At 40.0% G+C, this 13,735-nt stretch overlaps 1 protein-coding gene across 2 annotated transcripts in view; it reads right to left on the bottom strand.

The window, feature by feature from the left end:
* The window catches only part of ctnnal1 (catenin (cadherin-associated protein), alpha-like 1), a 52,111-nt gene extending 38,813 nt beyond the window's left edge, over nt 1-13,298 (bottom strand). The window contains exon 1 of one of the 2 annotated variants that reach the window (XM_062435716.1): nt 12,949-13,298. In XM_062435716.1, the coding sequence (XP_062291700.1) occupies nt 12,949-13,044 (96 nt within the window). In that variant the 5' untranslated portion in view covers nt 13,045-13,298. The remainder of the gene's footprint in view (nt 1-12,948) is intronic. The other variant, XM_062435717.1, reaches the window with a different exon arrangement.
* Between the last annotated feature and the right edge of the window lie 437 nt (nt 13,299-13,735).

Here is a 13,735-nt window from a genome sequence, read left to right as displayed (position 1 = left end):
TGTAGATGTGGCCTCATGTTGGTGACCAAAATGTGGCGTGTGGCGAATAACTGAGTCCTACACAGGCAAGATACATGCATTATCTATTGAATATAAGAGGGGAAAGTCTTGCCAAAGTCAACCAATGAAATTCATTTTCTTTTAAGAGAATAATTTAGATCAGTCTCACCCTGTGATATGATGCACCTTCAAAAGAAACAAGGAACAAATTTAAATTGTCTGCAACAAATCATTCTCGCGGAAACCTCTGGGCCCCACAAAACACACCTTGTGGCTCACAGCATTCTTTTTCAGCGCTTCTTTGTTCTTGCTATCTGACTCCAAATTTTTGATTGTTTCCCTCCATGATTTCTTTGTATTGTTGAAACTTAATATGAAAGCACTTGAAAAGGACAGACTCTATCTCTTGATTAGGTACTATTGTGTTTTTTCATTCTACCTTTTAATTATCTCAGTGAAGATCTCCTCGGTTGCCAGTAAAGATTGATGGGTACCTGTGTGAAACCCAAAGAGGCAGAACTAAAAATCGATACAACATGTCTGAGATCTATTTGGAGATTCATCATCACCCAAAATCATTCAGGTGAAACCAATCCATAACAATCTAGACAATTAGTCCCTGTATCCTCTCATCATCATTATTGTCTCAAGCTTCGTTTAAAAAATAGGCCTTTGGGCTTGATGACTGCAGTCCACACTGACACAACGCAGCAGCCATTGCTCAGTCATTTGTCCCCCAGTCACTTTCTTGGACGCAACATAGCATGACGGCAACAGCTTGCTCCAACATCCTGGAGGTACGAACACAACAACGAGCCATTGGCAAGTCGCCATCCTCAGGTTGTCTTCACACTGAGGCATGTTTAATGACTGGGTAATTATATAAAGTCCTCAACAGGATAATTCTAACTGCTTGCCAACTCAGCCTTGAAAACATTCCATAAGTCATCAAAATGGGTAATTACAAGTATGGACAAGTAATAGTGTATGGTGAACAGTGTGTAGTTTAACCAGGCTCTGTGACAGCTTCCCACAGTGAAAGTCTGTTATGGGAAGAAAAAAAAAGACTGCTAAGAAGACCTAACCTAATACACCTGACACAAAGGCACTGGCTTGCCTTTAAACTAAGATGGTTTGTTATTGTTGAATGAAGAAGCATATAAAAAAGCAAATATTGCCTTTGTTTCTCAGGTCCCTTGAGGCTCAAATCAAATAATGTCTGATGAAAGTGCAGAAATAATTCCCACCAACTACCACCAGGATTTTGCCCTCCCAGCTTTCAGCCTGTGAAAATTCTTCACAGATGAAAGGAAAAAGATGGAAAGATAAGAAGTCAGGTGTGGAAGAAAGTCAACATGATTGTTAACTAACCCCAGAGCAAGACAAATCCTCATCCAGAGGGCAAAAAAGGTATTTCTAAAAATGGTGGTCTTGAAGATTTTGCATTTAAGAAAAAAAGCGACTTGAAAGTGGTGAGTGAACAAAGTGAGGCAAAGTTCAAGCCCTTGGGGGTAAAGGCACTAACGTATGCATACCAGCCAGTGTAGAGTGTGTAAAAGTCACCCTTTGAGACTTTGACTTTTGACCCTAGCTGTGATGCCTCTATAAAGAATACATAGACGCGATTTCAGATACCACTCACACCGATGCACATTGTAGGAGCTGGAAACATGAATCCTGTGAAGGAATGTAGCCCCCCCAGATATCAGACTGCATAATGGCCTGTGTTGTGACACTCTCTCTCTCTCTTAAACATGGATTCTCTCTCACACATTCACAAGGGGCTTAGGGAACATGCTTTCACTACATGACACATACCAAAGTCCTCAAGTGGATGGAGTTGCCATGTTCTATTTCAGTTCTATTTAAACATAAAAAACTATTTATGAGCACCTAGAGCCTCTACCAACACATATCATCTAATACCGACAATGAAGTCCCTCCCTTATTCTAATCATCCCAATCAGTAAACCCTCATATTCAAACAAAACATGTTTTCATATCATCAGCACCTCAAAATGCATCTTTAGCCCTTCAGATTACAGACACGCTTGAATGTCCAGAACAACCAGAACTTTATTTATAGAAGGTGAGTGACTTTAACTTATTTATAGGGGTTGGCACTGTGTGCATGTGTCTAAGAACACACACACTGGGCTGTGTTTCCTGGCTGGCTGGCCCCCAGCTGTCACCTACTGGCTCCAGTCACCCAGAAACAGTGACAAGATGAAAACACACTCCCCATACTGATAAGGCTGGGTACTGCTACACAATTGATCAGGGATAGACATCACTGGGGTTGGGTGATAGGATAACAGGACAGCGAGTCTAAAGCCATGCGAGTGGTTCTTTGAGGCTATACTTGCACACAGCTTTAAGCTAAGAGTTAAAGCTAGTACAGTAACTTACAATCACAATGCTAATATGCCAATGATCCGCAGGTGTGTTGTTTACCATGTTCACCATCTTAGTATAGTGTGTTCACATGCTACTTGAAGATTTGACCTTATGATACAGCAAGAGGAAAAGTTAAGAGATCACCAGATGTCTAACAATTCATACTGGGGGGGACATAAATGTCTGTAACAAATGTTATGGTAATCCATCCAATAGTTATCTAGACCTATCACTAAAAAAAAAAAAATGCTGGTGGCACCAGATGAAAAGTCAGGGGATCACCAAAGTCAGTAGGCTTCCTCCTCTGGGGAGTATGAATGTCTGTATCAAATTTAATGATAATCTATCATATTGTTGAAATATTTCAGTCTAGAACAAAATGGTTAACCAACGGACCCTGCCATAAATATAGTCATTTCACTAAAAACAACAGCTATCAGTGACAGGCTCAATCTGTAGCTGATACTTACTGTATATTTCTGCTTTGTTAGCCTTAAAGCTGTAAAACATGAAGCAAATTATCTCCACAAGCACAACTGGTCAATTGTTCTACAAATTGGGACAATCTGACAAAGACTGTCTTCACATTTACTGACCTTTTATATATACCCCAACTGAAGCTGTCATTTAGAAAAACAACCTTAAAATATCCCGGCAGAGCTACTTTAAATACAACTCAATCCTTCACAGAATTCGAGCAAAACCCATTTATTCAGAAACAGCACACCACGTCTGTGTAATCATATAACTATAAAGATGAGATGATATTGGTTTATTCTTGGTACTAAGTCTTTTCACAATGTTTGAGATTCTATCTGCCTACAATTGTGCTTTCAATGCTGAAAAACATTTCCCCTACAGATATGTGATGGTCAGACAAAAGATGGTAAGAATACCATCATTTTGATCACTCTCGGGTATTCTAAGTCAAAGAAAGGGACAGCCAAATCTGGCTGAGCTGGTTACGTGCTTTTCCCGTTCTTGTTCTTCAGATTAGGTGCACGGCTGACTATTATGTCTCAGTTTACAGAACAGCAGAAAAAGGGAAGGATCCTAAGACAAATGGCAGGGCTGAGATTTTCAGCTTTGTGCACTACCTGTAGCCTCTGGCTAAATTTTCAGTCAGCTGCATAATTAATTAGGTGATAGAGGGACACTGGACTCTGGAGGGATTGAGATTAAAAGTGAGAAAACAGGAGGCTAAGTGGAGAGAGATGAGGAGAAACTAAGCACAAGGCTGAAGACAAAGAACGAAAGTGCAGGAGGGTAAGGTGTGTGACCAGAAAACAAAATCAGGAAATTGGGCAGAGCAACAGTGGAAAGGCGGAAGGCATACAAACAAGGTGCTATATCATCTTACATACTGATACTCCCTCAGACCAACACCCAGAACCCACATCATACATGAAAGTGTGCTTAGTATTGACAACTTAAAGTTTTATTCTGCTGGGTTTTATGGCCTCACACTGAGCCCAAAATCATTGCACCTTAAGAGGAAAATATATCAGAAGTGTGAATCAATTCAGATTCTGTTCAATGCTATAACAATAAAAAATCATATAGAAGCATAACAGTGTCAGATATAGGAGTTACACCACATTGGAGTGATTTGGCAAACACAGAATATATGAAATATCTGACTGTTCTGAATTAGAAAAGATAAGAAAATGTTTGGTATTCTGTGTTCTTGGTGTCCTTCACACTCTCTTTGTTCTGTCATGTCAAACCTCATCTCTTTAAAAGAACTCATTATCGCGAGGGGAGAAGTTCAAAGACGCTCGAAGAAAGCAATTAACACATAAGAGCCAAACTGAAGGATTTCTCAGTGGTACAGTCAGCAATGTTGCTGCTGGAGAAGGAGAGAAGAACAAACATGTTGACTTGGGGAGCTTTGGGATGTATGTCAGATATTTCTGTTTGGTATGATCTTAGAAAATAGATCAGTAGATAATTACACTTCGTGAATTTAGCTGACACGCATATCAAGAGCAAACAACAGTATTTACCAATAGCAATATTTATTTTCCAGAGTCACTGCTGATATCCTAAATTAGTGGTTCCCATCTATCCTGATTGGATTAGCTTGTCACAGTCGTGTAATGTTTTCAGTGAAGAAAAGATGTGAGATACACGTTAAAGATGGTAGTTAGGTTGTTACAGCTTTATGCAACATTATTTCACCTTTTTTAGACAATCTCACAACAGGAAATGTGTTCTGCTCCTCCCATTGATCTACTGAGCCTCCCCACGTGATGCCCAGTCCCCACATTGTGAACAACTGTCCTAGTCAATGCCGTGTGCTTAAGACTGGATTTATCACTACACCGAGCCAAGAAGCATTGCCGACAGAAAAGCCCTGGGAGACAAACAGCTGCTTGCCAAATACGGATTTGTTTACCTGTGGTTGTCCAGGCAGCAGACAATATAGATGCATTGATGCATTATCTCTGGCAGTACATGACAAGATGAGTGGGAGAGTACATGCCTACAAGATAACAAGAAGTGGGCTTTCCTGTCACGCCCTTTGGTCTCCTCTGTCCTGACAGCATGTACAGTGACGCCTAGTGTTTCTGTCCTTTATATCTCTGTACCAACTTTGAGAGCCGTAAGGAGAGAATAAAAAAGATAAAAAAGGAGTTGCATACTCATTCCTTTAATTAATACTAATACAACAATTTGTTGTTTATTTTGTTATCTTAAAAAGCACACACTTTGTCATCAACTGTTCTTTAAAATATAAATAAAGCTACTGTATGTATGATGGTTCTGACAAGGAAACTGTGCTGTTTCAAAGTTTGCAGATGGCCTCTGTGTGACTAAAGAGTAATTAATGTCTGTAAGTATGTCCTTGTCTGTGCTTCTGGGTGGGTGTTTATGCATCTGTTTCAATCTGCAGGGTGCTTCCAGTGAGGCTGGACAACACAAAAACACCACGCTACATTAGGCACTGCATCCATGCTGATAGAGATCTCTTCCTGTGCGCCGACACTTAGGACATGTCTCATCACTATCTCATCATCATAAACTAAGAACATACTGTAAATACAGGCCGGTAATGGGCCAACCAGCCACTTGATACTAGACAAGAATGCTAAGCCATTAATAGCCAGTGCAGGGCTCAGAGGACCTTTCATACAGAACACACAGAGGGCGAACATATAAGAGGACCATTTAAACAGTGAGCTGGAACAAAGCCTGATATCCCCAAAAGAGAACAAGGCCAACATGCAAAGATTATTTGTGTGAAATCTGCATTTTTTTATTATCTATATGGAATCCAGGCATATCATGGAGTAAATAGAAGCATGGATTTAAATCAAATTCTAATTCTATAAAGAGATTTGGTAAAAAGATGAACTGAAATCCAAAACAGTTTTAATGATTCACAATACCAAAATAAATGCATAAATGTTCCTTGTTCTGTTTTACATCTAGGGTGGTGAATTGTTTTTGGAGATTTTATGCATTTTTATTGGAGTGAGGTAGAATTTGTGGATAAATTTAACATTTGTTTCTTTGATCTTATTACTCGTAAATGGAAAATGTATTCTATCACAAATATTTAGCCAGGCGTTTTCATCTATCTCCATGCTTAGGTCTTTTTCCCAAATCCTTAAAAGGTTTGAGAAAAATGAATGACCTCCTTTAGACAGCACGTCATAGAATTTGCTGATGTTATTAATAGGTCTTCCATTTCAGATCTAACAAAACTCAAAGTACCTTCCTTGATGAGTGTACAAACTACAATCCATACCTGTAAATATATTTTTTAAAATCTGTACCATTAATACCATACTCCATTCTTAAATCCTCGAATGATTTTAGTTGCCTGGTTCTAGAAAATAAATCTATGAATTGTTTTATCCCAAGATTTGCCCAATTACGAATATTGATTGACTTTTGGCATTTGTTCAGGTCTCGGTTTTGATGTAGAGGAGAGTAAATAGAAATATTGATGAAGGAGCCACGTTTTTTATAACAGTCCTTCCAAGCTAAAAGTGTGTTGAAAACAGTAAAATATTGATCTATATTTTTTAATTTTTTGAAATGTTTAATAAATATAAGAGTGATCAAGGGTAACGAGTCGAATATGCTGGCTTCAATTTAGATCCATCGAGAATCCTGTCTCCCCATCGACCACGACACAACGTTTCGCATTTGAGCCGACCAATAATAATACTGGAAATTGGGGAGACCTAGACCTCCCATAGATTCTGGCTTCATGAGAGTGGATAGGCTAATTCTTGTTTTTTTATTGCACCAGATGAATTTTGAAATATTTTTGTTCAGAAATTTAAAAAATGATGTAGATAACATTTGACAAGGTAACATTTGAAAAAGAAAATTTAACCTTGGGAGAACATTCATCCTTATTACATTTATTCTTCCCAACAGTGATAGTGGAAGACTTGACCAGTTACACATGTCTATTTTAACCTTATCTATAAGAGGGGTGTAGTTTTCCTCATACAGTTTATTCAAATGTGAGGTGATATTTACACCTAGATATTTAAAACCATTTCCATTTTCAGCTGACACAGAATAGAAGACTTTGAGCAATGGGAGCGCAGGTAATGCCACTTTGAAGCTCACTGATAATGGGATGGATGTTTAATCAATACTTTATCAACCTCCAAGCTACTGCAATACGTCTTGGTCGGAGGCAGAGACCTTCCTTGAGACAATTAAAAGTGGTTATCGCTATTAGCTACAGCCTTCAGATAACTTAAATGGCAGGGGGGTGAGATAGCTTTTTTCACCATTAAGTTAACTCTGCTGTTCTCTCTGGGTGACTGATCCCTTTAAACTGGGGTATTTGGAGGTTCATGCGCGTTAACTCTCTCTCTCTCTCTCTCTCTCTCTCTCTCTCTCTCTCTCTCTCTCTCTCTCTCTCTCTCTCTCTCTCTCTCTCTCTCTCTCTCTCTCACACTCACACACACACACCTTTCGTATCTGGAAGTATATTAGCCGGAGAGAGGTCAATGGATCGACATTTGAGACCCTTTTATCGGCACTTAAAGAGAACAGCAATCTGTAATGACTCCCTTGATAGCAATAGTGAGAAGTGCTCAAGAGGGAGGACAAGGGGCGAAGCCGTGGTCAAGCAAATGTTTGAGTGTGTGTGTTTATCTGTGTGTGTCAGAGATATGCAGAAAACGGAATATGAGAGAGAGCGAGGTTTGGAGGTTTAGGACACTGAATGTAATCATCAAAAAAAGAGAATATGAATTGACAAAGTTTGCTGACTAATTCAACCACTTCACTAGAGTTGAGTGGAATTACATCTCATTTCAATTTGATGACACAGAGCTGTGGACTGCCTGTGTATATACCCAACGCTGGGTAAGAATTTGCATCAGATCATCATTTACTCAACAGTAATGTGAGTCGGGTTCACTGTGATTCACATATCGAATGTTTCAACTGGGGGGAATCTGCTTTATATTATACATTCTGCTAGTCTCAAACTATAGAGCAAGATACATCTTTGTAAAGGAATATCAATGTATTAAAGAGTGTGGGTGTTGGTGTACACATTGGTCATTCTTCAAAATCTTCTACTGATGATGGCATAACAGGAAAAACGGTGCTGGTCCGCCCTGCACTGAAAATGTGTTATCAGACACACTGTTTTTGCTGGTCAAGGCCTCAAAGAGTCAAAAGCTGATTAGGTGTCAAGACATGGTGGCGACACACAACACACATAATGCAGGTGACTACACCACCAACACTAGCGCCACAGATAAGTTTCTGTTGTTCATGAGCAAACATTCATAAGTTTGAGATACACAAAAACAAACCATACCGGAATCCCCCCACCCTTATCCCACACAAATACATGAAATAAAGGCTTATCCCACTCCCAGGAGGTAAGTGTATGTGAGTCCATGAGTGTGTACGCACACACGTGCATGCTTGCAGTATGGTGTAATCCTCATGTGGTTCCACCTTCATGCCAGGGATCCATTTGTCTTCATTATCATCATACGGCTGGAGGAAGCAGATCTGTTAGGGCTCTTGGCAACGGTAATGCCTCTCTGTCTGGGTATAAAAAACAACTTAACTACCAGGACGTTTGTCATGTCACAGCAACACAGGACCAGCAACATTAGAGAAATAGTGCCTCGTACCTCAATAAAACTCCATTTCAAGTATTTCCAGAAAAAGGGATGAAAATTTGACTGATGGCCGTGCTTACAGAGCTGTTAAGTGAGGAGTATGTTTATTGAGCGCTTTTCTGTCAGCATTTTATTTAATGTATAATTTATGTGACAAAATGCTAAATGCTCTGAGTAAATCACATCTTCGAACGTGCTGCTGAGCTTTTGTCTGGGTGGTAAATATGCCATTTCAATCCAGTTTGTGAGCAAAGTGAACATGGGAAAAAAAAGCTTTTATACTCAGTTCTTTTTAGCACATCAGAAGGCAAAACTGCAAGCACGACAGAACCCCTGGAAGCATGAACAACTCAACACTAACAAACTTGGACAGAGAACGGATTTTCAAGGCCCAATTATAGCAGAAAATCTTTTAAGAAACTCATGGCTTAGCCCTGCAGGAAAATGATGGAGCCGGCATAATCACAAGGCCAGTGTGTCACAAGCGTTTAAATGTTCACCAATCTGATCAAAGTCTGAGATATTAGTTCCTACCCCGTGTTCGTTCCCACATATCTTTACCTCAAAACAACACCCTAACACCTCGTCAGCCTGAGGACCACCATGTCCGCACCCACGCAAGGCTGCTGTGTTTTTACTAGTAACAAACCTAGGAACAGGACTGTTATTTCAATAATCACCACTTCAAAACAGGAATCGGATCTTAAAAAAAGATTCCAGATTATCACTAATTGCCTTCCAGCTGGCCACAGACCACATCACAGGTAGGACACACACACAACAGCAGACATGTTCGCTTAGTTCCCCTCTCTGTGTGATGCCCATTACATTTTTGACCACCACCAGAGCAATTCATTACCCTCACTATGCTCCTCACAGTGCAAGTCAATTGGTATGGAGATGGCTATGGTAGAAAAGGTGAAGTAAAGCAGATTAGAGAATTCCAAACTGAAGGGAGTGCTTCCACAAAATTAAGACAGGACCATTTCTGTTTAAAAAAAAAAAGTGTGAAATGAACGGTCGAAATGATGGAGGATGCAGCTAGAAATCATCCAGGTGGGTACATTAGAAAAACAGAACTCCAGACGTAATTTAAACTGTAATAACTCAAGGGCAGCAGTAACGTCAAGAATGAAGTTGACATTCAGACTCACTGTCAAAACGGTAAACACACACACAAAGAATCAATGACAGGTGAACATACAAGCATGAAAAGAGAAGAGCTGGGTGGGACTATGTTTGTGTCCATCTAGTGTGTGTGTGTGTGTGTGTGTGTGTGTGTGTGTGTGTGTGTGTGTGTGTGTGTGTGTGTGTGTGTGTGTGTGTGTGTGTGTGTGTGTGTGTGTGTGTGTGTGTGTGTGTGTAGAGTAAGGCCCGGAGTCTCCCAGGCCTATAATTACACCATGGTGGGAGTGAAGCTGATAACAGAGGCCTGAGGATATCAACATCATAGCAAGAAGAGGGAGGAGAGGAGGAGAGAGCGTGAGGAGATGAGAGGAGAAAAGAGGAGAGGAGAGGAGAGAAGAGGAGAACATAATAAAAGAACGGGGGATAGTGCACAAAATGCTACCTTATCAACACCAGCTTTTCTCACTGACACTGCTTTTTCATTTCCTCCTTGATATTTATCTAATGACCCCTGCAATACATGAGCAGGCACACACACACACACACACACACACATAAAAAAGCTTGTTAAGAAGAAAATCCACACAGCACCGCCCACACAGTCAGCGTGTTTACACTAACTCTAATAATTCAATTATAACCCATGTAAGGCAATACGCATTCTCGGAACTGTCACATAAACACCTTAACTGAGTTATCTTACTCACATTAAGGTGGCAATTGGAGCACCACAGCTAGGTTAAACATTAGTCTTTCAAATGATTCTTGGCATAAACAATATAAATGCCAGACTGGTGTCTTTTAAGTGTTTTCATTCAGAGCATGTCACACAACCTTTATACAAGTAATATAACATTAGTCGTTGAATTGATTAGTCAGTCAACAGAAAATTAATCTGCAAAACTTTTTAATAATCAATTAACTGAGGGTTTTTTAAAGGAAAAAAGGCAAACATTCACTGGTTCCAATATCTTAAATGTGAATACTTTCATTTCTTTTCTTAGTCTTCTGTTAAAACAAACTGAGTATCTTTGGGTTTTGGACTATTGGTTGGACAAAACAAAACATTGAAAGACGGGCCTCAGGAAATTGTGATGAACACGTTTCATGTTAAGTAGATTAAAAGATAATTAAAATAATTGTTAGTTGCAGCCCTAAGTCTTCACACATGCCATATGTAGCCTAAAACATCTGATATATGAAATAACCCACAGAAAAATCCCTTTATGTTCCTATTTCCTATTTGCCAGTATGTTACCAGTCCTCCTTTGTGACCAAACCAACTATCATCATTCTTAAAATTATGTACGTTATCATGTAAAATCCCAGTAAACTACTGTGGGAAACAAGCTAACCCTGGTATTAAACGTGTTATGTGCATAGTTGCAGTAATTGAATTGCCTGTGTGATCACGTGACCGAATAAATACTGAATGAAAAGCACTCACACAAACTAATGTACCTGTCAGCCTTGGCTGAGTGACCTTCCCCCTGATGTCATCACAGCAACAACAAAACATTACGTATGGTGTTAACAGTCCTTAGAAATGTTGTTTCTTTCAGCATTGCAGAACTCTGTTGCCATAGGGACATGCCTCACACTGTGAAAGGGAAAGTTAGGAAAAATTGTCCTTGAGGCCCAGTATTCAACAGTGGACAGTATACACCACATTCTTCTATGCTATAGACTGGAGAGCTGCCAGTCTTTCTCAGCGGGCAGGAGTGCACCATAAGTTTGCTGCAGCGTAAATATTATTAAGATAACGCAGAGGGCAGCAGATTTAGTGTATGCTTTAGCACAGTATAATAGCAGGGTTTACTATAAATCTTACAGTAATAGCTGTTTGCATCACAGCGTAACCATACCTACATTTGCCCTTTATTAGTAGTTTAAGTTCTAAGATTTTGTTTTTGGTGCACTTATGAGTGATTAAAATTGAGAAACTGGCAGCCTACAAAGAAAGCACATCCCCTGACAGATGTCTCTTTCTGATAACTAACCCATATCCATTCAGGACAGGATGACCTTTTATCTTTTAAAGGAGCCAGTGCAATGAGAGGGGAGGAAGCAGGCTTTCAGCATTAACAGGGGGAAGGACAGTGTCAGGGAACCTTTCCATCGCAGCATTGTCCAGATGCTGTTAACCCACTAGAGAGGTGCCTCTCTCTCCCACTGCCTCTCAGTGGAAACAACAGTCCATTTACATCTCTGTCCCTCAGCCTCCTGCACAACAAGGGGATATTAGCATTTACAAGACTGGTGGTCATTCAGCTATTCAAAAGATGCAACCCACTTCCAATCCTATGTGTCATGATGGAAACAAAGCAGGGAAAAAACAAACCTGCTCATTTTATAATCAGAAGCTTTGTAAAAAATGAATGATATTGTTCCTGAAATGGATATTGAGCAGCCTCTTATGACACAATAGAGGAAGAGGATTTAAGTTTGCATTCTATTTTGTTGCACCACAACAGCAGAATGATTAATTAACTAATTGACCTAATGCTTTTAAAGCTGGGACTACTGATTCCAGCGTGCAAGTGAAGAGTTGTTGAAAGAGTGCTGTGGCCTCAAGTGGGTCCTTCATCTTCTTCTGTTTATTGAAAAACAAAACCTCAGAGTGGCCAAATTAAAGGAGTGGGGGTCACAGTGCTGTTCAGGACTGGCTGAGGGGAACACACTTAACTTTTGGTAAACTTAAGAAACAACCTTAAAGTAGTCAAGAGACTTCCAGGAAAGTTTCTGGTCATCTCTGGTAAAAAAAAAAAAAAAAAGAAAAGAAATGACTGACAATTATTTCTTTGTTTTTTTAAGATGGCTGAATCATTGGTTTAATAAATATCCATCTAGTACAGTGACCTATTATGTAATCCTGTTGCCTACCAAATTCTGCCCAACAACAGCCAACATCTAATCAAATCTAAATCTAATCAAAGTGTGTGTGTGGTCTGCTGTTGCTCTCTTCGGATGTTGACAGTTTTGATGACCTCTGCGCAATTGCACTTTGCTGTGTGCAACTTGCAGCCTCTTGCAGCAACTCCACTTTCCCTTTTTTTCTCTATTACTGGTGCGACAGTCACAGCAATAACAATGTAACAACTGGCAGGAAACTATTCAAACGCGTGACGGAGTTAAAACGCAGTAAGAGGAAGAAAACATGCAAACATGTAAACACGAGAATCAAAGTTAGCCTCGTGTGTCCGAGACACAGCTGTTGTTGTGAAAGCCACAAGTACGTTTTAAAGTACAATAGGTTAATAGGAGAGCAATAGAACTCCTTGTTTTGGCTTTATTGAGTACTCACCTGCGATACTAGTGGAATAAGAGTCTGCTCCACCGAGCGAGTTTTGATTTCCAGACCGGAATCAAAGTTACTGTTGCTGCACGGAGATGAAGCCATTCCCGCCGAGCAGCCCCTGCCTGCCTGACACAATGCACGGCACTACTGACTTCACCAAGAGCCTCTTCTTTTGGCTCTTTTGCAGATGTAAACTGGTGTAACGGACTTGCTGTTACACGCCGGGGTTTCTCACTCGGTTACAGAGTCGTTTTGTCGAGTGGCTCTCTACACACGCACGCTGTTTTTAATCCACTCTGGCTCGGTGGTTGTGCCGCTGCGCCCGCTAATGTCCATGTAGTTTACTCAGCAACGGCAGGGAGCGGACTGCAGCACACCACTGTGGGCAACCACACACACACACACACGCACCAGAGCACGCACACACATCTTCAGGTTTTCACTGCTGGCTGCAATGCTTTTCAAAGTGCAATTCATCTTTTTTTCTTTTCTATTTTTTCCCACACTGACATGCTGGATGATTAGTTCGATTTTAATCTGCCTGTTCAATCACTCAGCTACACGAGTTATGTAATTCAAGCCAAAACTGTGTGCCAAATCAAACAAAATGTGAATAAGGTATTTGGAATTTATAACATCAGTGTCCTACAGTGCGTCTATTAGTTGAATCACACAATGCTAAAAGAAGACTTTGTTTTAGCCTATAGGCGTTTAAAATAAATAAAAAAATTCAACATCAATTCATGCAAAATTCAATGGATTTCATATGGAAGTTTTACATTTAAAAATTCAT

This window comes from Scomber scombrus, chromosome 16, assembly GCF_963691925.1.
Source record: "Scomber scombrus chromosome 16, fScoSco1.1, whole genome shotgun sequence".
Classification (NCBI taxonomy): domain Eukaryota; kingdom Metazoa; phylum Chordata; class Actinopteri; order Scombriformes; family Scombridae; genus Scomber; species Scomber scombrus.
Note: the sequence above shows the minus strand (reverse complement) of the source record. Positions and strands in the feature narration are given on the sequence as shown.